The sequence below is a fragment of the Cyanistes caeruleus genome, chromosome 6 (assembly GCF_971803275.1).
Source record: "Cyanistes caeruleus chromosome 6, bCyaCae1.hap1.1, whole genome shotgun sequence".
NCBI classification, from domain to species: domain Eukaryota; kingdom Metazoa; phylum Chordata; class Aves; order Passeriformes; family Paridae; genus Cyanistes; species Cyanistes caeruleus.
This window is the reverse complement of record NC_141706.1, coordinates 63,206,878-63,231,126: the sequence shown is the minus strand read 5'-3', so window position 1 is coordinate 63,231,126 and position 24,249 is coordinate 63,206,878. Positions and strand designations below refer to the sequence as shown.

The 24,249-nt window shown below is 41.8% G+C and overlaps 1 protein-coding gene and 1 long non-coding RNA gene across 5 annotated transcripts in view; both read left to right on the top strand.

Moving 5' to 3' along the window:
- Positions 1-24,249, top strand: part of MNAT1 (MNAT1 component of CDK activating kinase) — a 117,653-nt gene that overhangs the window by 90,812 nt on the left and 2,592 nt on the right. The window contains exon 8 of one of the 4 annotated variants that reach the window (XM_086895563.1): positions 15,217-15,255. The exons of the other annotated variants lie outside the window; for them this stretch is intronic. Within the exon in view, the coding sequence (XP_086751689.1) occupies positions 15,217-15,226 (10 nt within the window). The 3' untranslated portion in view covers positions 15,227-15,255. Of the gene's footprint in view, positions 1-15,216; positions 15,256-24,249 lie in introns of those variants that run through there. 4 annotated transcript variants of the gene reach the window in all.
- LOC147652757 (uncharacterized) lies at positions 17,164-23,426 on the top strand. Its single transcript, XR_015288671.1, has 2 exons — positions 17,164-18,665; positions 18,727-23,426. It is a non-coding gene; the product is annotated as an uncharacterized LOC147652757 (long non-coding RNA).

Sequence of the window (24,249 nt, the reverse complement as noted above, 5' to 3'; positions counted from 1 at the left end):
TGCGTTTCTTTAAACGGCAGAAGGAAGCATGGGGGGGTGTATTGCTTGAAGCTTTCTGCAGCTTTTGAAGCAGTAGTTTCTGACTCTTTAACCCCCTTCAGACAGCTTTGTTGAAGGAGTCTGTAATGCTTAAAGCTTCTCTGAAGAGTGCTTAGTGGTAGGAATGAGGGATTTCTTCCTGCATGAGCAGGTCAGTTGCCAAAGTCAGTAATTCCATTGATAAACTTCATCCTCTGTATGTAACTGCTCTCAATCCTGATAATGATGGATGACATAATTTTTAAGGGTTGGGCTGGCAGTCTCTGTTTTCTTACTTTTATACTGACCCTCTGGTCCCTCAGATTAGATCACACTGGAGGGAAAAGTGGAGCCAGAGAACTTTTCTTAAGAGGTAATGGTATCCCATCACAGGTGTGTTCACTTCTTTATTTTTCCCAGTTTCCTTAAAAAAAAACAAACCAAAACATCCAAGTCTTCCATCCCCATAAGAATTGGAGTTTCTGGCTCCTTCCATTCCAGCAGTTTGTGCATCTGCCCCTAATGGCTGTCACACTTGGTGGAAGAGCAGAGATTTTAGGGGTAACTGAGACCAGAGTTGCTGTATTGAAGAGGAAGTGGTTGGATATGGAGGGGGGACCCCAAAAGTAAATTTGGCTGAAATTCTTTGGATCTTTAAAATTGGAAGATGTCCAAGGACAAGTTAAAGGTTATTATCTCAGGTGCCTTTTGAAGTTAGAGACTGATATATGTTGGGTCAAGGGGGCAAAATACATAATATGGCTTTCCTATCATGCGTTATAGCTATTTCTGATTTGTTTTTTGTTAGTAGTGCTGCTTACAGGGGGTTGAGAAAAGTACCCACAATTAAAATGGTTGGCTGGAGATCATGTACACACATTTAGGAACCAATTTCATGGCTTTGATTTTAAAGCCTTGCTAGTATTATTTGAAAACTGTTCTAGGTAAACAAGGCATGTAGTGCCAGGCTTCCAGAAAGAATTGGGTTGTTCGCTTCTCCCTATTCCAAATTGAAGCATTTGAGTTTGGCTGTGTTTCTAATAACAAAGCAGAGGTTTGAACATACTGGGACTTCACAGCTGAACTATTGCTTGGGCTTGAAGGTAACGCCACCATATTTTTGTTTCTTTAACTGGTATTAAATGTGAAATCATAAATCCTTTTCAGAGGGAGAGGAGAAGGGGAGATGGTTTTCATTTGGCATAATTTCCTGTGAGACGTGGTTCTAAACAAGGCCCATATTTACACACGACAATACAGTTTAACGTGTACTGGTATATCCAGCACGTTTTAAAATTGTTTAGCCAGCCCCAGGTATTAAATAGCTTCACAATAAATGTGTTTAATAAAAGTAGATGAAGTTTGAAATAATTTTTTAATAATTTTACAGTAGAAACACCAGTTAAATCAACCCCACTGCAGTAATAAATGTCACAAAAACAATTAATTATAGTTGCTTGCCACTGCAAAATCAATTGTGTAACTGTTCTTCTGAAACTGACTTTTACATTACTAAATCCTAAACACTACACTTCTGTAACTTGTCAGAATCAGGTTTTGGTTAATAGATATTTTCAGTGATGTAATGGGAACTTCTGGCATGGAGTCAGAATATAATGGACTGTGATTAATGTTTTAATAAGCACTTTTCTTCTGCTTATGATGCAGCAGTGAAATGGTTTCCTGCTTAGATTGATAGAAAAGCAGGTGTGCGTACATACTTTTTTCTTTCAGTAAGAATAAGTTTTTCAATGCTTCTGCTTGAAAATATTTAATGTTTTTCCTTGAGTCAAACACTGCTGATTTGGGGGTTTCAGTTTGTTTGTTTTAAATACAGCTATTGCTGATATTTGTCAGCTGAAAGTGGAGGATGCCATGGAAACCTTTTCAGTACTTGAAGTAATTGCTTTGTGAAAAAGGAAACTCATTAGTTTAAAAAATAGTTTTGATATATTGACATTTTCTTCAGTGAAAGGATTTGTTTAAAATAGTGTTGGAGTAATTCGAAAGTGTGCAAGAACAAATATAGTGTTGAAAATATTAGCAGGTTAGATTTATTATGGAGGTTGATGTAATACACTTGCTATATCATGCTTGGTTAGTTTCATCTGGGAAGTGGTTGTGTTATTCTGTATTTTAAATATTTCTTTTTTAAATAATAAAAAAAAAAGATATTTTAGTCACTGCTTTTAATGGCCCATCAATCCAGATTCTTTACAGGTATAGCTTGTTTTGCTTAGGGATCAAGTCAGCTCTTGCCCTTGTAGTGTTTCTTCTAAGATGATGCTAATGGTGAGCAAATTCTTCAGACTCTTTAACATCCTAATGATATCTGGTGATGGTTGCGCACCTGGTCTCCTCTATTCCTCTGCAGAGGAATATACATGCATAGAAAAATTATATATATAAAACCAGAGAGCATGAGAACTGCCTTCTGTGGAAAACAAAGTAGCTTCTTTTCTTTGCTTCTCTGTCCTTGTAGACTTGATAGGGACAATGGATATACCTGTGATGAGGAGAGAGAAGAGGGTGAAACCTGTAGAACAAGGAGGTCCCATGTCTTGCTGGCATCATTCCACTAGCCTGGAGTCCAGGCACCTCTGCTCTCCACTTCTGAAAGCTGGGTGAGCCTTTCTGGAAAGATGGAAAAGGTGCTGTGGTCCTGGCTCCAGTGCAGGGCTTTTCTCTCATCTCCGGAATCTGTTGACATTAGTTGAGATTCAAGATAATAGTTTCTCCATCTCTTTGTTCTTTCCCCTAAACCTGGGAATCTTACTGACTCCTCTGTTCTCAGGAGCATCGACCCATGCTGTAATTTTTCCATCAACTTTGGAAAAAATGCCGATATCAGCATACTTGTGTTTTTAATATTTATTGAGAATTTACCAAGCAGCCTCTATACCTTGGGTTTGTGCCAGCTCTCTCTACTGGGGTAGTGTCTGCCTTGCATAGAGAAGGTTACTTATGGTTTCCTTTATTTGCTACTGCTGCATTTGTCTAGTTCTCCCTTAAAAAGATGCAGGAGGTGAGTGCTGGCTGCTATCTTTATTTTCTGACTCTCTTCCAGAATTCATGAGGAAATGCTCCTGAATAAAGCCAAAAAAATTCTACACCTCTTCTCCCCTTCCTGTCATTAGAAGGTTCTCTCTCTCTCTTCCCCCTCTTTTCACATTTAGGCCCTGATGGATTGGGCAGACTTCTTGCTCTGTGGTCATTGATTCTACTAATTGTCAAAAACTATTCCAGAAACGAGAGAGAAGAGATTTTGCACTCTGAGGCCATCTCAAAACTTGGAAGCATAAAGGCTCTGCTGTTCCAGACTCTCTTCAGCACACAGTTTAGTTTGGAATGAAAAGTCCCACAGATATAGAGTCTGCAAACAATCTGAAATATGGAAACTATATATTGCCTTTTTATTTTTTCCTTGTTCTGTGATGTAGGTGCATCCTGCTCTTTTTCTCCCCAGATGCAAGGCAAGTATTGTTGTGAAGGTGAGGGTGCAGTGGTGAGTTTGTTTTCAGGAGTCTGCTGTGACTGAGCAGTGTCTTGCCTTGAGCAGTTTGGGCCATAGGATCCTCCTTGATCTTTTGTCTAAGAGCAGTTACTGAAGTTATTTTGGTATTTTGCATTTATTACCTCTCCTTTTTTCTCACCCAGAAGTGCTCTATAGATTTTTTAGGTCTGCTGTATTTACTCAATTTATTGAGGCTTTGGAAAAGCTTGGACTAGCAGAACATACAAAATTGGTGCTGTCCAGTTCTACAAACATCAGTGCAATGACAGTGTCATAACACACCCTGGAGATGACAGCAAGGACAGCTCAGTGCAGCTCCTGCCTCACCATTTTCACAAGTTTTCACAGTTAACACCTCCAGACTCCTTCCCTGCCTTCTCCAAAGAGCTCTAGGAAGTCACATATTTCCTGACTAGTTTTTGGCTCTGGTGTCAAAACACTACTCTGAAAAATTCCTATTGAACTTGTTTGTGTGCTGAGGGTGGTAGGTTTAAAAATAAACAAAAGTTCCATGCAGGTCCAGTTCTGCTCCTAGCCCTGGCACAGGAATTTGTAGTGGCTTCAGTGGGAACAGATTAGACCTTACAGAAGTGCCTTTAATGTTCCTGCCCTTGGGCAGTCTGGGTGGATACTTTCTTTTGCAACACAGAGGATGAACTGTGTGTGCTCACAGGTTCTTCCATGTCATTGAGGAGTGTGCTCACATGGCTCAGGGATGTTTGAAATGGAGCAAAGGAATGCAGCTACCTGTAGGACAGAGGATGGGCACTGGAGCCCTGTGCTGGTGCTGCAGGCTCTTCATCCCCTGAGTTCATAGACATTTGGCTTTTCTGGGAGCTGTTGGCTGCTGGTTGATTTTCCTGTATTTTGAAACAAAAGCTGAAAACTTGCCTGGAGCTCTCTGCTCAGATCAGCTGCCCATATGTACTGCAGCAGCAGGTTTTACAGGCTGTCTGCCCTGGGAATTGAAGACCAGAAAAAGAAAAGAAAATCAATGTATTTTCTTTTAATGTTATTTTTATCTCCTTAGAAGACTATGAATGGGGCTAGCCAATAGATGAGATTTCAGTGCTCGTGTATGGGTCCATTTCACGCCTTCCTTCATGCACATGTGAAGTGTTTGGTTTTTTTTCTTCTTTCTCCCACTGGTGCTTTGGTTATCTGAAAAATAGAAATATCTGATTTGGCATATCAGCATGAGGGTTCTGGGAAGTATTTGCTGCTTCCAGTAGAGAGAGCCACGTAAACTGGAGTGGCTGGGTGGAGGTGATACTACAGGCTCCTGGTGTCTCCAAAGAGCAGTGCATCCTCTATTTTGGGCTGCTTTGAAGGATGTTATTTGCAACAAATCCCAGAGTTTTTGTTGACTCATGACTTATATTTTGGTTTTATTCAGCATTTTTTTTGTCCTTTGAGGGTTCCAGCAGCTGAAACAGCATCGTCTTACCACACGGCAGTTTCAGCTGAGCCTGGTGTTTGAAATGGCAACACTGCTAAATGTTTGTGACTTGTTTTTAGAACACCATTTCAGCTGCCAGTTTCCTTGAGAAAGCAAAAACAATATGAAAAGCAAGAAATACAAATAAAGGAGAGGCTTCAAATTACTTCTGATGTAAAAAAACCCAAAAACCAAACCAAAAAAAACAAACCAAAAAACATTAAGAAGACATGCTAAATTTAGTAGGATTTCTTGAATAGGAAATTGACATCTAAATAAGCAGGCATTTTCCTTGATTCCCTTCACCTTTTCTCCAGCCTATACATATACTCATTGGTTAAATTCTCAATGAGCTGTTTCCAAGAATTTTGCTTTTCCTCTGATAAAAGGTTTGGGTGCTCCCAGAATAGCTGCCACATAGTGAGGGTAGATACAAGGGAGGATGAGAGCTCCCCAAAACTCTGCTTCCTGACAAAATGGTGAAGAAACTGCTGTGGTACCATTAATTTTTCCAAGCAGAGGGGCACCAGAAGTAACTGCTTTGAGGGGAAGATCTGTGCACCCAGGGAAGCTGTTGTTTCTGCTGGAATTATTTTATTGATACATATGTTTGTGCATGCCTGTGTGTGTATGCAGATATTGTTATGGATTATTTTATATTTACAATGTGATAACTCCTTGCTGTTATTGCTCTTGTATTATTAGGTGTTCTGTAGGTCTGGCAGGGCAGTGATTTTTTTTCAGCAAGTGCAGCTGAAGCTCAGTGTTTTGCCCCAGAAAAGAAAAGGTAACACTCAGAGAATTCACTGCAGAAAACCAGGGTGAATTCTGAATTCCCCTACTCGATACTACTTTGTGTCTGTACCCACCTCTTTACCTCCAGAAGAAAGCAGACCTCAGGTTTTGTAAGCCACCATTATCTATGTTGTTTCCATTTCCATGTTTCCAGTGTTAATTAATTTGTGGTGCTGTGCTTGTGTGAACTGTTCTTAGCTCCTGGCTGTGTGACCTTTGCTATTAAGTTGTGTCTAGCTGGAAAAAGTCCATGTTAGTAAGTGCTACAGATTAGTCTGAATCATTTATCCATTTCCAGCCCCCTCAGATTTTTTTGACAGATGTACATTCTGCAATGGGTGACTTTCATATTTTCTTTCAAATTGTAGATCAAAGTTCTTGAGTATCACTAGGATAAAATGAGATTCCTGCAGGGAAAATACCTCTTTGGATGATGAATCCCCATTTGCATTTATTTCCTAACGTCTATCAGTGTAAATCATGCTTAAATATTTTTTTTGCATAGCACCTATGAAAACTAATTTGAATATGGTACTTTAAAAACTAAATTACTGCCAGCTTTTGTTGTAAAGCTAAAAGTGAGCTTGAGCTTTTCACTGCGGTGTGTTAGTTCTTGGGATAAAGCAATTTGAGATCAATATTGAATCAATCCGTAGGTCAGTGTAGAATATTTTCAATGGCAGTGCATTAAATATAATATATATATATATAAAATAGTTCTGATGCAGAAGGATAGCTAACTCAGAAAGATGATGACACTTCCACAGGACTCCTCTGGAAGCATTACCAGATGATTTTCCCTGAAAAAACAGAATGTCTTCTGTACAAAAAATGAGGAGTTTGCATTGATACAGATTTAACCTCCATAAAGAGTTACAGGAAAATCCTACAAAACTTTGTGGGAAGGTTTGTGTGTGAGGTTCTATTTGTGATGCTTTTCGGGCAGCCCAGGCTCACGTGGGCTCCAGCCTGTGTTGGAGTAGCACAGAGGTGGTCTGGGAAGAGCCAGCTCTGCTTCCCCTGTGGTTTTTGGCTCTTTCTTGGCTCCAACTGGTAGAACCTTTGTAGTACAAGAAGTTCTCACTCACAAAGGGCATCAGGTTAGCCTTTAGTAGATTTATGTGCCATAATATTATTTAAGCCTTTGAAAACCTGCACAGTGCTCGCAAGGCAGATAATGCAGCACTTGTATGGGGCTACTTCAAAGTGAGCTCAAAGAGAGCTGGCCCTGCTGCTGAGAGATCAATACAGTCCTGTGCTCTCTGCCCTTCAATCACATCAACAGCCTGTCAGAGGTGATGCACTGCTCCACCAGCTCAATACAAGCATCAGCTTGATTCTGGCAGGAAAGAGATTTTATTGTAGCAAACCTCCTTTCTCAACAGAGTGTCTGAGTACCTTTGGTGTTTTACTTTAGAACAGGTCTGTGCCCAAATAGAAGTGATATTTTCTTCTGTGATGTGCTCTTCATTGCTGCTCAGAGACATAAAACTGTGGAGCATAGGTCCACAGAGACCTTGATGTTGTTTCCCAGTTATGCATCCAGTTCCTGGCTGCCACCTGGGAGAGCTGCATTACTGGTCTGGCTGCTTTCAAGAGTTGATTACGAGGAAAGGCATTTCAGTAAAGAAGGCATTACCCACCACACTGCTTTGTGTTCATGTTTTAACTGGAGAGCTGCATTAAGCACATTGTGTGTGTTACCCTTCTCTGCTGCCTTTAATTGCGAGGTTTATACATTGATGTACAGCAAATATTAAATTGGAGCTAATGGGAGATGAGTTTGAGCTATAATGCCTGTAAAATGTGATGAGATCTGGCAATTGACTTATGATGCCAAAGAGTGGCATGACATGCAATCTATTGACATCACATTGAATGATGTTTCACAGAGCACTAATTTTTTATGTAGCCTTAAGAAAAAAAGGTTGGTTATAACACTCAATGCATAAACCTGTTAAAGGTTTTATGTTAAAGCAATGGCCTTAATGTTTCTTACATTTCTTGTTACAGCAGGGAGCTTATATATCTTAATAGTATGAGAAATTAAGCAGTTCAAGAACACAGAGCAGGAAAAAGACTTGCTTTAATTTTCTACAGATGTTTCTGATGATTGAAGACTAAAGGAGTTTCATAATGAAATAGCAAATTGCATGAAAGAGGTTAAACTTCAGTGCAAAGTTAGACTGTATTTTAATATTCCAGGGGAGTGTATACTAATAGAATAATTACTCACCTCTTGTCTTGCAGCTTTTGACTTGACATAGTCATGGAACTTCCCTTTAAAGCACAGTAATTTCTGTATAAGCTGTTTGATCTGTCGAGTAGGTGTAGGAGCTTGTGTCAGACTTGAAGAAGGGAGCAGATTCAGTTGTGACAGATGATTCAAATACAGTGAAGTTAATTGACTTTGCCAGGGGAGAAAATTCTTCCTCCCAATTATGTCAAATGCCAGACAACGTTCCAGAGGTGTGGAGAGAAACATGCCTAAAGGACAATACTGACACTACTTTTCTAGTAGGTGCTTGCTCAGCTTTATTTTTATTTTTAACTTTTATATTATTTAAGCTTTCAGGGATAAAATAATAAAACCAACTAGCTCAAGTACCTCTTTGTTTGGGGATTCTCAGACCTCATAAATCCACTGCCCCTCTGTGGTCCTCTAGGATTTTCTGCCTAGGTTTTGTGAAGATAAAAACTTTCAGGAAACTCTGTGAAGCAGGGAAGTCCAGGGCTTCTTGTTTTTCTGCCAGTGTTAGGTGTTCTGCTTCTTTGGCTTTGTATTGGCATAATTTAAACTCTGTCAGAATCAACAGGTTTCTGTCACATTCTAAGGTTTTAATATTTGGAAGGCAGAGGAGAGGACTGGGCTTTTGACTTTGTTTGCTGGTCCCATGTCACACCTATAGCCTGTCTCATATATGAACTTCTGCAGTTTTGTGTTCCAGCACCACATGATTCTTTTACAGAAATTTCCTGTCAGTGGAGAAGGAGTCAGTGAGGCTGTCATGGTAGGGGTTATTGTTTGGAGCAATAAAACTCCCCTTTTCTCCACCCTGACACCTTTTCCCCTCTCAGCCCCGTTTTTGTTTTTGGTTCATGGGTTTTTCCACTGCAACTCGTAACAAGTGTTACAAGAGATAATAAATAGAATAAATAATAAAAAGGGATTGATGTAGACAACGTTTTATTCTCTGTCACCTTCTTGTGAGGTTGTGATGGATGGCAGAGCACTGGTGGGCAGGTCATGCACAAACCTTCAGTTTTGTTTCACAGTGAAGGTAGAATCAGTTCAAATGTCCTTTTCTTTCGTGGCCCAAATCTACTATATATAACTGGCTTTCTTGTGTCTCACTGTTCAGTAACTGTTACAGGTAAATCTGACAGTGTTTATATTTTATGTGGCTGGGTTTTCTGGTTGTTTATTGCTGGGTTTTGCCTTACAAAAGTGCCTAGGAACATAATTGCAAGCCCATCCCTAGACACTGTACAACAGTTCAGAGTTCTGTGGAGCAGTCCCTGCCTCAAGTGGAGGATGCCATCCTTAAAAGAAAAAAGTTAAATAATGTGCAATGGTAGCAAATTATCTCCCTTTTATTCTTCCTGCACTTGACACTCTTCCTGCTAAATGTGGCAATACTGTCAAAACTTCTCATTCTTTTGGCTTCTCCCTGTCAGTATAACTGTTCCAGACCTTTCAGTAGCCAAGAACTCCGTTCTGTTTGTGGGTTCCAAATTTTTACTCATCCTTGCATCTGGTTTTGTTGCCTTAAACCCCAGATACTTTCAGATTGACACAATATTGATCACAGTTGCATTTGGTTAAATTTGAGGTTAGTTTACATGACTCAGTGATGAAATTGCATGTGACACTTTTTTGGACATCGGGAATTCATTATCTTTAAAATTATTTTTTGAGAAACTTTATTCAGCCACTAAATATACTTTTATTAAAACAAGCCCTTAGTATGCATAAATGAGATTTGGAATCATGGTGTTTATTTTTTTGCATTTCTTGGAGTGTGCTTTCAGTTTAGCTAAACTAAACACCATTCTATTTAGAGCATCATTTTAAGAATATTTTTTGTAATTCTGGCAGCAAATGCTGTGACATTATAATTATGCCATAAGCATTCAATGTTTATCCATCATAAACTGGCTGTAATCCCATTTCTGGAATACAGCTTTCTTGTTGCTCTGGATTCTTCAAGTGAAGGGGCAATTTTGTCTGCAGAAATGATTTTTTTTTAGGAAATCCACCATTTGGGTTAGTTACATACTAAAGCAGCTCAAAAAGAGAAGTCTGTCTCTCCTTCTAAAGTCATAAATTATTTTTGAAGTTTTCTTGAAGAAAGTTCACTTTTAAGGATAAGTTGAACCAGCAGATACTGTTCAGAAACAGACTTAATTCTTGCATATATTAAAATACAGCACTCATTTAACCACCTAAATTAAAAAATGGAAACTGGTGAAACCTATACAATCTAAAATCGTTAACAAACCTGTTATCTGTGGGTTTGGAAGCAGAGCAGGAGGCAGTGTTCACCCCAGGAGTCGATACTGGGACCAGCAGTATTTTTCCTGCCTGGCTGTGAAGAAGTGCTCCCTCCTCAGCAGGTGTGCAGGTGAGGCACAGGCCAGAGGAGCAGCTCGTGCACCAGAAGGTTGTGCTGCCCTTCAGAGGAACCTCATCAGCCTGGAGAAACGGTGTCACAGCAGCTTAGAGAAATGCAGGGTGCTGCACCTGGGCTGGGATAACCCCACGTGCCAGCACGGGCCGAGCTGCTGGGAAAGCAGCTCCTGGAGAAGGGCCTGGAGCAGCCCAGGGTGGCCAGGAGCCAGCAGCCTGTCCTTGTGGGGAAGAAGAGCCACCAGCTTCCTGGGCTGTGCCAGGCAGTGTCACCAGGAAGTCGAGGGAGGTGGTGGTGAGTTCTGCTCAGCACTGGTGAGGGACACAGACATGGACATGCTGGAGCAAGCAGGCATTGGGGTGTCTGTTGTGTGAGGTGAAGCTGAGGGGAACCTTCCATCTGGAGAGAAAAAGGCTTGGAAGGACCTTGTCGATGTGTGTGTGGAGGGCAGGGAGTGAAGGAGACAGAGCCAGGCTCTCCTCAGTGATTCCCAGTGAGGGCACAAGATGTCAGGGACACAAATGGAAATACATGGAATTCCACTGGAATGCATTTACTGCAGGGGAGGTCAAACACTGGGATAGGTTGTCCAGGCAGTTGGTGGAGTGTTCCTCCTTGGAGATACTAAAACTTGACTGGATACAACCCTGAGCAACCTGCCTGAGCTGACCCTGCTGAGCAGGGAGGCTGGACCAGGTGGGCTCCCTATGTGCCTTCCAGCCTCAGTCTTCTCAGTGTCACTGTCCTGCTCTGATTGCATGGCAAGGTGAGAAAATTTCACCAAATATCAGCAAAAAGATATGTAAAAGGATATTTTGAGATAAAGAGATTATTTATTTCAAAATGATGACTTCTACAGCAGAATCCACTAGGAAGTGTTTTGTTTGTCTGCAGGCTGCCTTCATAATCTCAGTTCCTCAGTTCCTTTTTCCAGAGGTCTCAGAGGTTGTTCCACCAGTTTCTAAAGTGGAGTGTTGGATGCTGAGGCTGGAGTTGCCATCAGATGAGGGCTTGGTGGCATGAAATCAGTGGAGCTGATTGGTGTGAGACATGAGAGATGAGTGGTACAGCTGTGTCACCTGAGATTTCAGAGGTGATCGAGTGCTAAACTGCCTTTCTGTTTGTGTATACCCCTGTCAATTGTGTACTTCCAGCACTGAGTTTAAATACTGAAGTACAAAGGTCATCTGCTCATAAAAGAGGAGCAAAATGTCAGTGTCCTGCTGGTCCCACTGGAATGGTCAGGAATGGTCAGGCTCCTGGAGAAGGATGGCTAGGCTGGAGAGAGCAAGTCTGACCCAGTTCAGCTTTCCTTAGCTGTACTGTTAAACACCTTTCTCTAGCTCTTACTCAGGGCATGATACTGAGCTTGGATAACACCAACCAGATAAAAATCCAATTGTCTGTAAACTGGCATCACTTTGTTGTAGCAAAGAGCAAAGTGTTTGTCGTGCCTTTGATCTCTAAAGTGCTCTGATGTGGTGAGGTCATCTTGAGGAAGCACTAACAGGCCTTTCCTTGAATTTTGTATTTAACTCGATGAAAAGGAAGAAGGGAAAATGGAATTGAATGTGTGCTTATTGTGATAATTAATTTCAGTCAACAATTAGCTTGCTTTCCAAAGTTCCTGCACAGGACTCAGTATTGGAATGGGGCTTTGACAAATGACTTCATTAGTTTTCACTGAAAATTAATATGTCTGTCAGCTTTTCAGTGTGGGGCTCATTTTGCTCTCCAGATCAGTGAGACTGCTGGCTTTCCTTTCAAAACTAATTTTCTTTATCGGTATATTTGCTTATGTATCTTTAATCCTTCCAGTTACTACTTTAGAAGATGTGGGAAGGAGAAGAATACTTGGTCCCTGAAGGTTCTGTGAACCAGTCACTGCTCGTATGAATGAAATATTTTCATACACCATAAAACTTTATCTCAAAGAAAGTCTTGAGAAGTAAAATAATGGTAAATGTTCTCTAGACTAACTCTTGCAAGGGCTAAATAGCCTGGCCTTGGTCCAGAAAGGCACTTAACAATGTGCTTAACTTTAAGCGCATTGAATATTCTTCCTGGCATGAGTGAAAAATCAATGAGGCTGCTCACATGCTTAAAATAAGACATGTGCTTAAGTGTCTTTCTGGACCTCAGCCAGAGCGTTCAGCCTGTGAGATGAGCTGAATTCTAACTGTGGGCAAAAGCCAGTAGTGTTTCATTTTGCTTGTCTTGTGCCTTTCTGAAGAATTCGTTGATATTGTCTGTGTTTATTTTAATTGGCCTCCATTTCCCATCTAAGCCCTACCAACTCCAAGGCTCGGGGAGTAAAATAGATGTGCAACTTAGGGCTGTCAAACAGCTTGTCAGGGGTAGTACTTAGACTGTATATATTGCTCTAGAGCAGGAACTGAACTTCAGAAAAGCTGGGAAAAGATGAGGTGAAACCTGATTGTTTTCTTTGGTAGCCAAGGTTTTAATATAGAGAGAAAATGAAGAGGAGAGAAGAGAAGGGCTGGTGACACGTCGCACCTTTTCAGTTAACATAGTTGCTTCTTAGGAAACATTAAAGAATGTGGACAGATGCATTAATAATCTGCTGGCAGTGGCTCTAGCCTTGGCAAGTTGGCTTTCCTACCTACTATTGATTTTTCTGACTCTCAGGCAGCAATTTGCAATGGGTGGTGTGATCCCTTACCCTCAAATTGGGCAGTGAGAAGAGCTGTCACGGCCAAAATAATTTTTACTTTCTAACCACCCTGTCCTGTTTCTTCAACAGCATCTTTTCCTGCTTAGATGACAATTTCCACTGCTGACAACTGTGAATGATAAAACATACTATATTTAAACACAAACAGCCTCCATGGCTAGAGGTGCAAAATAACCCTCTACAATGCACTGAGCTCTGAGCTGGCACCAGCCACACTTGGGAAGGACCCCTCAAGTGCTGTAAGTCTGGGGTGTTACTGCTTGGCAAGTGGAAAAGCAGTGCAGCCATGGGCATCTCAGAGAAATCTTCAGTCAGCTCAAAGTTACATGTCTAAGGAAACACGAGTGTCATTCTCCCCCTGCTGCCGTTTGGTTTTCTGCATTTAGACAGTGCTTGGCTTTCACTTTCCCTCTCTGTGTTTGCAGCTTCCTCCTGACATCACCAGGGCAGGGACACTTCTTTGTTTCCTTACGTATTTGATTTATACAGGATGAGAGAGGAACTTAGAGGAGTTGAAAAGAGAGTGGCCAGAATAAAGGAAAATGGAACATAGATGTTTTTTTAAAGGGTTAACTATGTAAATCTAGAAACAAGCAGTTGAATTTTGTATGTAGTTACAAAAGTATTCCTGAAATGCACCTCCGTGAGGGAGCAGCTGCCATTTTTATCAGATCTTTTCCACATTGAGTCTTGAGCAGTTTTGAATGAGTTTGTAGGTTGTTGATTTTCTTTCAGCTGCAGAAGTGTGTTTGCAGAAATGTATAGCACTCCAGGCTGGGTTTCAAGTTTGCTTCAAGGTAACTCACAGTGTATGTTTTCATTGTGTACTTGTCCTAGTGGCCATTTATTTATTTGAACAGTGAATTTCTTTTTAATAACGTAAAAGCTTAATAAAATCCCCTGTCACATACAGAATTTCATCTGAATTGAGTAAGATGTGATTGAAGGTCCAGGTTTAAAAGAGGCATTCACATTCTGGCATAGCTTAAATGGTGAAATAATGTGCACTGGGGATATCAGAGCCAGAATTAGAACTGGAAGAGTGGATGGAAAATGGGATCTTAGTACTGTTTTGCTTTCAACTGTTTTCCCCTTAGCTTTTCTAAAATCAAGCTCAAGTAGCTTTGGGAGTGTATCTGTCTGCAGGTGTCTTCAATGTGACAGAGCCTTCTGCCACCTAGTGTTACCCTGGGAGCTCTCCTCAGCAGGAAAATTTATTAAATATCATTTTTATTAGCGATCCCCACTAATTTCTGGGCACTTTTTGTGAATGTTTAAAAAGGCTCTTTCTGCACCAGTTTCAGAATCAGTTCAGTCAGTAGGCACAACTTTTTTGGAGACAGATTTTGGGGATGTAGTTTGCAAGTTGAGTGGAGTTGTTAACAAATAATCCACGGAGAATTTCAGCAGTTGTGGATGTCACTGCTCTGTAACAAGTCTGCTGGTATTTTCTCTCCCAAGTTATACTGAGGGGCTCTGTCTAACTCAGCACACTCCTGTTTGATATCTGTTCTTCTCCTGTCTCAGGATATTGAATTAGACTGAAAGCAACAGAAAATTAAAATTAATTCAACAGAAATAATATAAAGAATGATTCAATTTAGACACTTAACTCATTGTCTTTTTAGAAGAGTAAAAGAAAGATCTCCTATCATCACTGCATTTTTCCCCTCTAGAAATTTTACCAGGGCACAATAGAGAAGGACAATAAAATCCAGAGAATTTCACCCAGATTTCACAATAGAATTGTTAAGCTGTTAAAACAGAAAAATGGTCTTAATGATGCTTTATATTTAAGCCAAATAATAATAGCTTCTATCATATGCTGACAGATAGGAGGAAATTGCCTAGGATTGAAGGAGTGTTTTTTTCCCCCTTCATTCCTCTGCAAAAAATATTTTCAGGAGAACAGGGCAACTTCTCCCTCCTCCCCCACCTGTGGGAGCTGTGGCTGCCCTGTGCCAGAGTGGGGCTGTGCAGCTCCTTTGCAGTTGGGGTTTGAGAGCTCAGCCCAAAGGCTGCACCAGCCTGGGGCAGACACTTCTCATCCTTCACCCCTCTGTGCTGGTGAGGAGAAGCCACTCTCTGAGCTCCTGCCCTCTTTGCTCCCTCCCACCTCTTCCAGGCCTTCCTGAGGAGCAAACGCCAGCCTGGCTGAGAGCTGTAAACATGATCCTCAGCATCAGCCTGAAATGCTGACCTGACCAGCAGCAAGCAGAACCTGAGGCGGCCGAGGGGCTCAGGCATTAGAGCACAAGTCAGCTGCAAGAGAAATCCCCCTGGTTTTCACCTTCTTTTGACCTGAACAATCTCATCTTCTTTAAGTACTGTCATTCAAACTGCAATATTTGCTTTCAACAATTACACTTTCCACATTCTGCCTAAAGAAAATAACTTTGGGTTCTTATTATCTGAAATGAATAACTGAGAGTTTGTAGTTTTTCATTTGAGATAATTGTTAGGTTTGGCAGCTTACTTATCTGATCAGTATCAGCAGCTAAAAACCCTCTAGAAATTCTTGTGCTATTTTGAGTCATATTAAACTGGAATTGCCATATGATGTGAATTCATTGCTACTCAGAACAGAGGATGCTGTGTCACAGTGAAAACAGAACTGACCTTCTGACTGGGGAAACTGTATTTCAAAGCTGAGGTTATAACCACTTTTTCTTTGTTCATATGATTTTTTCCATCAGCAGTGATTTGGGGGCAAAGTCTGTTGCTGTGCCTGATACATGAGTCACCCAGGGGCTCTGTTCTTCCCTGCTGGGACTAAAGCAAGTCCTTAAATGCAACAAAAACTTTAAAAGCATTCTGCTACTTCATTTTCCGGCTTTGGGCCTGAAATCAAAGTCCTTACCAGCACTCCTGGGGCAAAAATACCTCCTGTCTGCTTGGAGCCACCTTGGACTCTGCAGTTGTGTCCTGAGCTAGTGGGTGGCATCCCTGTGTCCATGGCAGGGGGGTTGGAAGTGAGTGATGTCTAATGTCTCTTCCATCCCAAATAATTCTGTGATTCTGTGATACAATCACAACTGTCCTTGGCTGTTGCCTCAGAACTGTGTGTCAAGCAAAATGTGCTAAAAAGAGGGAGAAAAAGGTGTTTGTGCATCTCCATCCTCCTTCTGTAGGTATTCCTGACTGAGTGCTCTGTTCAGAAAGGGCTCACTTTGTCTACAGATGCATAATTTACATGGAAGCTGGTGCTGGAGGAATCTCTTTCATGTAGCTCTCCCAAAGCCCCAGTTCATCAATATGGATCTCTGGCTGTGTGCTGGGGGATTCATGGTGCTCAGTGGTGCATGGAACATGGGAAAAAGGCAAAGCAGGAGAAACAGGAGGGAATTTTATCCTAAAAGAAGAGCTTGTGTGTCCAAAAGAACTGTCTATCAGAATAAAAGCTGTGTTCTCCCTTCTTGCCTGCAGAAGGGATGCTGTATTCCTAGAGTCCAGCCCAGGGAAGTGTTCCCCCAGCCCTGGGGAAAGATGCAGTGGTGTCTTTAAAACTGAATTTACCCTGTCCTTATATAAAAAATATGAGCCTATGAAAGCAGTCTTGACTTAGGTAGAAAGTTACAGAACAGTGGTTAACTTCCTCAGAGTTATAATAAATATTTAAACACATCCACGTTCTTCTTGTGCCCTTTGTCCTAAACACAGTGTGTGGGAGGAAGAGTGGAGTTGGAGGACAGAGGGAAAGATGAAGAATTGGAGATCAGTCTATGCCAGAACATTTCCACAAAAATGAAAAAAGAGAGCTGCTTTGCAATTACAGAAATGGTGGCTTAATGGTTGTTTTAGCCATTGAAAAGGGGAAAAAAACCCCAACATCACAGCTGAGCAAAGGCCCTTGTGTTCAACGACATTCTTCCCGGGGTCAAGTACGAGCAGAGCCCGATTTAGTCACAGACTAAATGTAGCTGCAGTTCTGCAGCGCTGCCGAGTGTAACCCAAGGCAGTCCTGCAGAGCAGCGCTGTGCCGCTCCAGCGGGCACCGCAGTGTCCTTGTGCACGGCGGGGCCGCTCAAGGGTGTTAAAATGCTTCACTTGCAGTTGTTTGAGCGCTTTCTGCGGGGGCTGATTGATTTACTGTATCTGGAAGTGCAGACCTGGAAACCCGAGCGAGGGAGAATGCCTCGAGCGCGGTGCTGAGGCCGGGTGTTGAGAGGACAGACAGCTGGCGGGTGACCTCAGGAAGATGACAAATGGGGGACCAGGTGCCCCCGCTCATCCCAGAGCGCTCCCAGCCCCTCTGGAGTTACGGAAGTCACTGGCGCTGAAGGAAGGCTTCCTGTGAGCAAGGCTTCTAGAAATAAACACTAACCTCTTGTTACAGCTAAGTGCATGGGGGTAAGGAATCCAAGCAGCTATTTGGGAAGGAGTTGAAGCAGAAATCCTTGCAGTTTAAAGGAAAAAAAAATAAAATAATCCAAACGGTAATGCCTGTGCGTATTTTGGAGCTGGCAGGAATGTGTGGTGTGGAGGTGCGTGGTGAGCAACAAGAAGCAAACTCTTTACACAGCACAGTCAGTGATGGCTCTTCTCTGACATGTGTGGAGCCATCCAAACAAATATTTTACTGGGAGGAAAGTGAGATGTGAGGAAGCCCCCCAACAAGTGAAGAAAGAGAAGTCAGCATAGAATTTGTATAAAATATCCTTTATAGAGTTGAAACACATGACCAAAAAGAACTTGCATTGCCTTTAGTTTTCCTTTGCTTGCAAAGGATTTGTGTATTTGCAGGTTCTGCTTTCCATTTCCTGATTTTATTTTAAAATAGGCAGTCATGTGCTAAAATGAAGAGAACTGTCAGATAATCTTTGTCTTGAAGCCACCCTGCAATGGCACAGAAACCTGTAACCCATGTTGCCTTAGACCTGCTGAGGATACTCCTCCTTTCTCTAAGGGTTCCTTAGTGGGGTTGTGATGTACTTTAGCAGCTTCAGGGCTGTTTGTTTTCCTTTTCCACTTAAAAAAGCCCAACAAAACAGGATGACCTTTGTCATCACTTTAACTTCTGAAACTGTGTTCAAGATTTCCCACATTAGCTCAAAATCACTGAGTGCTCCAAAGACAGCATTGGCTGCTCTCTTGCACTGGTATTCACATTTTCTAAGGCTGGAACTGTTATACTTAATCTGAAGTCATGCTGCCTGATCAAATGTTAAGAGAAGCTGATTAAATGTAGCATTTGATTATTATCAAAGGGAATATGCAGACACCCACTGTGAATTATGGGTTTATATGAGGGGCAAAATGTGTTTTTCAAACATGCACTGGATTTACACATGGGAATTCTTGTTGAATGTGAATCTCTAGCTTCTATAACTCCTCAGTGAAAAGAGGAGGTTTATTTAACTTGTTAACATTTGTAACATCTCAAGGTGTAAATGGATTTACAGTTCCTTTTAAAGGTGGGAATAGGTCAGCTTGCACAATTTAAGGGGTTTATGTCCCTTTTCAAAGTAGTTTTTAGATTTACAATTGACAGTGCCTTAAGTTGATAGTCTTGAAGTCTGTAGTCCATTGTACTTGCAGTTTATAGATTTTTCTGCATGAAATAGTTGTATCAAGGTGGTGCCTTCCATTGTACTTGCAGTTTATAGACTTTTCTACATGAAATAGTTGTATCAAGGTGGTGCCTTCTTGGGTAAGGCCCTGCAGTGGGACTGGAAGTGTCCAAACCTCGTTTTTTTGGCAGTGCCTGCAGGTCCTGTCCCAGGGCTGCATCCAGCCTGCAGCAGAGGAAATGTGTAAAATGCATATCAGGGCAGAGGAGTACAAAGCTTCCTTTATTCTATAAAAGCTTTTTCATCGTTAGTTTCCTGTCTTTACACTTTAAAACATCCACTTTTAAAATTATATCAGTTTCTCGGAGGCGGAAGGCATTTCTCCTTTTCCTTTGATCTCAATTTCTCTGTAGCTTTTCATCTTACCTCAAGGCAACAGCACTGGCTTCTCAGTTACTCCAAAAGCAAATGTTTATGTGTTAAATAAATGCAAGTACTTGAGTCTGGTCTCACATCTATTTAAAAACCAGGGCAGCAGTAGAATTGCAGTGCTGGGAAAATGATGGAGAACCAGGTGGTCTCTAAGACTTTTCTTCCTTTAAAATTATTTTTTTTTGCCAGTAGAAGAGCTGGGGTTTTTATGAGGAGCACTGAAGGTATATTTTGAGGTAGCTGTCATGAGGAATGTTTCCTCCATTCCACTCCCCAATGTATTAGCTTTTCAGTGGAAATGTTTGGTCTCTGGATTTCATCACAAAAAGAGGAAGTTTTTAGGGAAGGTAGTATGGGAAAATCTCCCACCAAGGAGGTCTTCTGTGACTTTGGGTCTTTGCATTTAAAGGTTTTTCTATTCCAGGGTTCACAACTGCACTCACCAGTTCACAGGTAATCTGTAATAAACTCTCTGAGATGGGTCATTAGATATATATCTTACAGGTAATGGTTTTCACCATTAACAGAGGAAGCAGTTTATGTGAAACATCAAATAAAAGTATTGTAGTTTTTACATAAAACCCTCAGAAATGTCTTTATTGGTTACTGCAGCAGCTGACTGGGAGGGAGCACTGAACCCCAAGGTGCTGCTGGGTCACTGTTGCAGCAGGACAGTGGTGGCTTTGGGTTTCCAGGATCCAAAATGTTTGCCCTTTATATGAAGGACATTATAAGGGAGAAGAGGATGGGAGAAGAGGGGGGAATAGCTCATCACTAATTTCTACCTTTAAAGTCAGAACTGGCTTTATCAGTGACAGCTGTTTCATAGCTAATATCACATTTTGAGGCTTTTTTTCACCTCTTTCAGTGTCTGGTAGCAGAACTCTGTCCTGTTCCATCTTAGCTGAGGTGCGCTGAGGCAGACCTGTTTTGTTTTACTTTTAAAGTACTTTGTTTCACCACACAGTTACAAACACTCCTGCCCTGACAAAACTGACCCTGTTTGAAACAAATTGCTGTTTAGAAAAAGCAGCTGAAAGAGGTTAGAAAGAATGACTTGGAGTCCTGTATTTCTTCTATTGATTTGCTGGGCAGGGGCATTTCCTATCTTTTCTACTGGGAAAGTTTATTTCTGGTAGAGCATAGTTCTTCACTCAGAAAACCTAAAGTGGAGAAGTAAAAGTTCTAGATGTGTAAACTCTCAATTACGTTTTTTTCTTCATCCTCAACTGTAACAAAAAGATCCATTAGAGACAGAAGGCATCTGCTTTTGCAGACAGATGAAGGCACTAAATTTCCTTGCTGGAAATTTGAATTGTGATGAGTAAGTGATGGCTCTGCAGCAGGTCCCTGGGTGAGTGAAATGGGCTGAGCAAATCTGTGGCATGGAGAAGGGTCTGGCATTCATCTGACACCTCAGAGAGCAATTTCTGCTCACTAAGCCCTCCGAAAGCAGCACAGGGTTATTAATAATAACAAAACAGCCTGGCTTACTAAGCTGAATGTGCACAGCACTGCTGTCTGCAGGTGGGATTGCTGGAGCTGCAGGGGCAGTGTCTGTGCTGGACCACTTGCCTTTGGCAGGATGTTTTAGTAGCCAGGACTCTGTTGTGGTATTTAGAGTGACTTTTCCTTGTACCCCTGCGCTATGGGCTGTGTTCAGTGCGTAGGATGCCATGATCTGGGTGAAAATGTATTTCCTCTCTCTGCTCTGGGATCTGTCATATTTGGACCTTATCATGCATAGTCCTGTTTTGACATCCACACTGATTGCTGCAATTGTATACAGAAAAATATAGAAAAAAACCACCAAAAAAGTAACAGAACTCCTTCAGTGATTGCACCTATTAAATAGATTTTCTCCCATTTTCTCTGTGTGGTCTGGAGGGTGGAGAAGAGGAGAGGCTGGTGGCAGGTGCCCAGCTGCTGTCAGGGCTGGCAATGTGACCTCAGGCAAGGAGGGATTGGGTTGGGCTCATGAGGATCCCTTGCTGAGCTCATGGCTGCATTAAACTTGAATTCTGTGTCAGAGCAGGCTGTGTTGGCTGGGGTTCAGCAGGAACTTCTGATACCAATATTGCTGGTGGGTTTAACATCTAAATACAATCATATTGCCCAGATAGTGTCTGCTAAAATGGATGAAAGTCAGTTTGTTTCTTTCTTTGTTTTTTAATTTGAAGATTAGGCTTGTAGGTACTCCCTGGAATGATGAATTGCTGTTCTGGATTTGAGAAGCAGCTTTGTGCCTTGTGTTTTTGCCCTGCCTTAGTCATATTAGTCTGAGAGAGGGAGAACCACACCGTATTTGAATAACACCCAGTGAAGGCCTGTTCCCAAATGCATTTCCTGGGACTATTTAATGGAGAACAGCAATGAACTTGGCTCATTTTATAAACAAATTCTGTTTGGTTGCATGGACCAACTGAGTTGAAAGGAAAACAGAGCTGAGCAGAGGAGCTCAGTTTGTACCTGCTCAGAGAATAACCCAGGCCACACATTCCTGATCCAGGGCAGACTCAGTCCAGTTCCTTACATGTCTCTCTCCTCTGACCAGACCCAGTCTCTGCTGCTCACTCTGAGCACACAGCAACAGCTCATCCTAGGGATTGGTAAATCTAATGGAAATGCTGTCTCCAGAAGGGCTCAGGAATGCAGCAGCCTTTGCTACTGCCTTACTAATGCTTCACACAGTTTTCCAGACCAGAGTATTTTGCTTTCTTTATGCAACCACTATTTATTATTTAAATGATGAATCTGGAAAATTTCCCAGATCTAATGTCTGCCCCATTACTTTCTGTCTTGGATACTGCAGATAATCAGATGAGCAGTAAATCTACTCTGTGGAATCAAATTAAATTATTTCTTTTTTATTTTTCCCTGTCAACTTGTGAATGATTTTTCTTTTCTTCACTCCCATAAAATACCTAATAGGTAAAAGAAAAAATACCTGTATGCTAAATACACATGTAATGCATAACTGGTGCATCTGCAGAAACACCCCTGGAAGTGTATTTATCTTGGGTAGCAGGGAAGATTGTGTGAAACAATCCTTAGCCCTGGTACTTTCAGTTGTGTGGGTGAAGGGACATACTGTGGGGTGGTTTGGGCTTGTTGGTTGTATGTTTGGTTCTTTCTGGTTTTTTTAGGTAGGGGTTTTTAGCTGTGTTTGGTTTTTGGTTGGTGTTTATTTTAGCCAGGTTTGATTGTGCTGTTTCTCCATTCTCTCTGATTGTTTCTGACATCCTTCCCGAGTTTCTCTGGAACAAGACCACCCTGCTGAGCAGCGAGGAGAAGTTTGCCAGTGGCCCTGGGCGTTGCTGAGCTGCTGTTGGGTCCTGTGGCTCTCAGCAGCAACAGTGCCAGGGGGACTGGGGCTCCTGGGCTGTGCTGGGAAGGCACAGGGGGATGGCATCCGCTGCCACACTGAGCCCATGTAGCTCTCACAGCCCTGGCCTCTCCTGGTGAAGTGGTTGTGACACAGCCTCGGGAAAAGAGAAAACATGAAGAAAACCCCCTCCCAGGAACAACCAGCTCACTTCTGAGCCTCCACACCAGTGTGAATTACACCTCTTTCCTTGAAAACAGGAGGGGTTTTTTGGTGTTTTTTTTTTTTTCCTCCTACCCCCTCCATGGTGATGAGAAACTGGAGGTCAGGAATGAGCCCCCCAAGGCTCATGAAGAACAAAATACGATGTGTTTTAACTGACGTGAAAGGTTAATGGGGAAGATCAACATCCAAAGGCTGCAGCCAAGGAAAGGGGGCTTGTTTGGGCAGAGCCTGAAGCAGAGCATAGGCATTGCTGGGAATGGGAAGTGTGAAATGGTGGGCCAGGGAACACACAGCCCTTTAGCCCCGCTCAAAAATAATAGTGCAGGCTTTTTTTAACTTCAGAGTTTAGAGTTTAGTCTGCCCTCAGTAAAAACAAGTTACATTAAAAAACTGTGCACCAGAAAAAGCAAACCTCTTTTTCCTGGTTTCTGCTTATAAGATTTACAGGTACTTAAAATAAACCTATGAAAAACAGACCCAGTGTGCTGGAATTTGCTAACTAGTGAGAGCAATTACCTCCAGGTCCCAATACCTAACGGAGCTCGGCTTTTTGGAAATAAAACTTGGCAAGCGATTCTTCCTGCTGCTGTTGTAAAGGTGTACATGAAAAGATGTGCTGACCTCTGCCAGAAACTCCAGGAATCCAGTTCAGAGAGATTCTCCTGTGGAGGGGATGGCTGGAATCAGGCAGCACAGATGGGGACTGGTGTGGAAAAGCCGGCAAAACCCATTCGCTTCTCATTGTGTGGCTTCAGCGTGGCAGATTCTTTGCAATTGCCTGGTGTACCACAGTAATTAAATGGGTCAAGAGCAGTAAGTTCAGATACTTAACAAGAAAATAAAGACCTCACTTGACAGCCAGCAGCGGGCTGTGCTCGTTTCACAGGAATAAGGAGAATTAGGGCAGGTTGTGCAGTAAAAGTCGATGGGAGCCCGTTTGGCAGTGATTTTGTATTGCTTCAGAGATCACCTTCCAATTAACTGCAAGTTCTGCAGTGGCTGGAAGTCAGGCTGTCTTATGAAACTAACTCTCCAATTTCAGATATTGTAGAAAAGGGGAAACAATAGACTCTGTTTTTCTCCTTTCAGTGATATATAAGTAAGAGAAGATAAGAAAAGTAATGAGAAAGACACAACCAACATTTGTTAATATTGAAATGTAAAATAATCCCGTTTTCACTGGACTGTTTCATGCATGAGGGGAAAATGAAGTTGTGCAATGAAATAAATATGATAGAAGTGAAATCCAAGATGGGATCTGATTTTTATAAGACTCTCTGGTTTGGAGGGTAGAGGTAGTTTCACACCAGCGTTTTGAAGGAAATTATTTGTTGTTGTCAGTGCCCATCATTCCTGGCTGGGGAAAGGAGCTCCTGTTTCCCACAGCAGTTTTAAAAGTCCTTTGGGAAGGATGAGATCTTCCTCTTAAAATATTAAGGGACAAGTAACAAGAATGTTAAAAAAAAATTAAAACCCATAAAATGTCTTGTGCCACAAACCAGGAGCTCTCTGCAGACAACCCCCCCTTGCAAATTTAGAGATGGGACCAGCTTTGTTGCTGTATTTGTGGATTCTTTTAGGCTGAGCACTATTAACAGGGTTTATTTTATTATTATTTCATGTTCCTGCCTGTGTCTGTGCTGATGGGAACCAGTGTCTGGCAGTG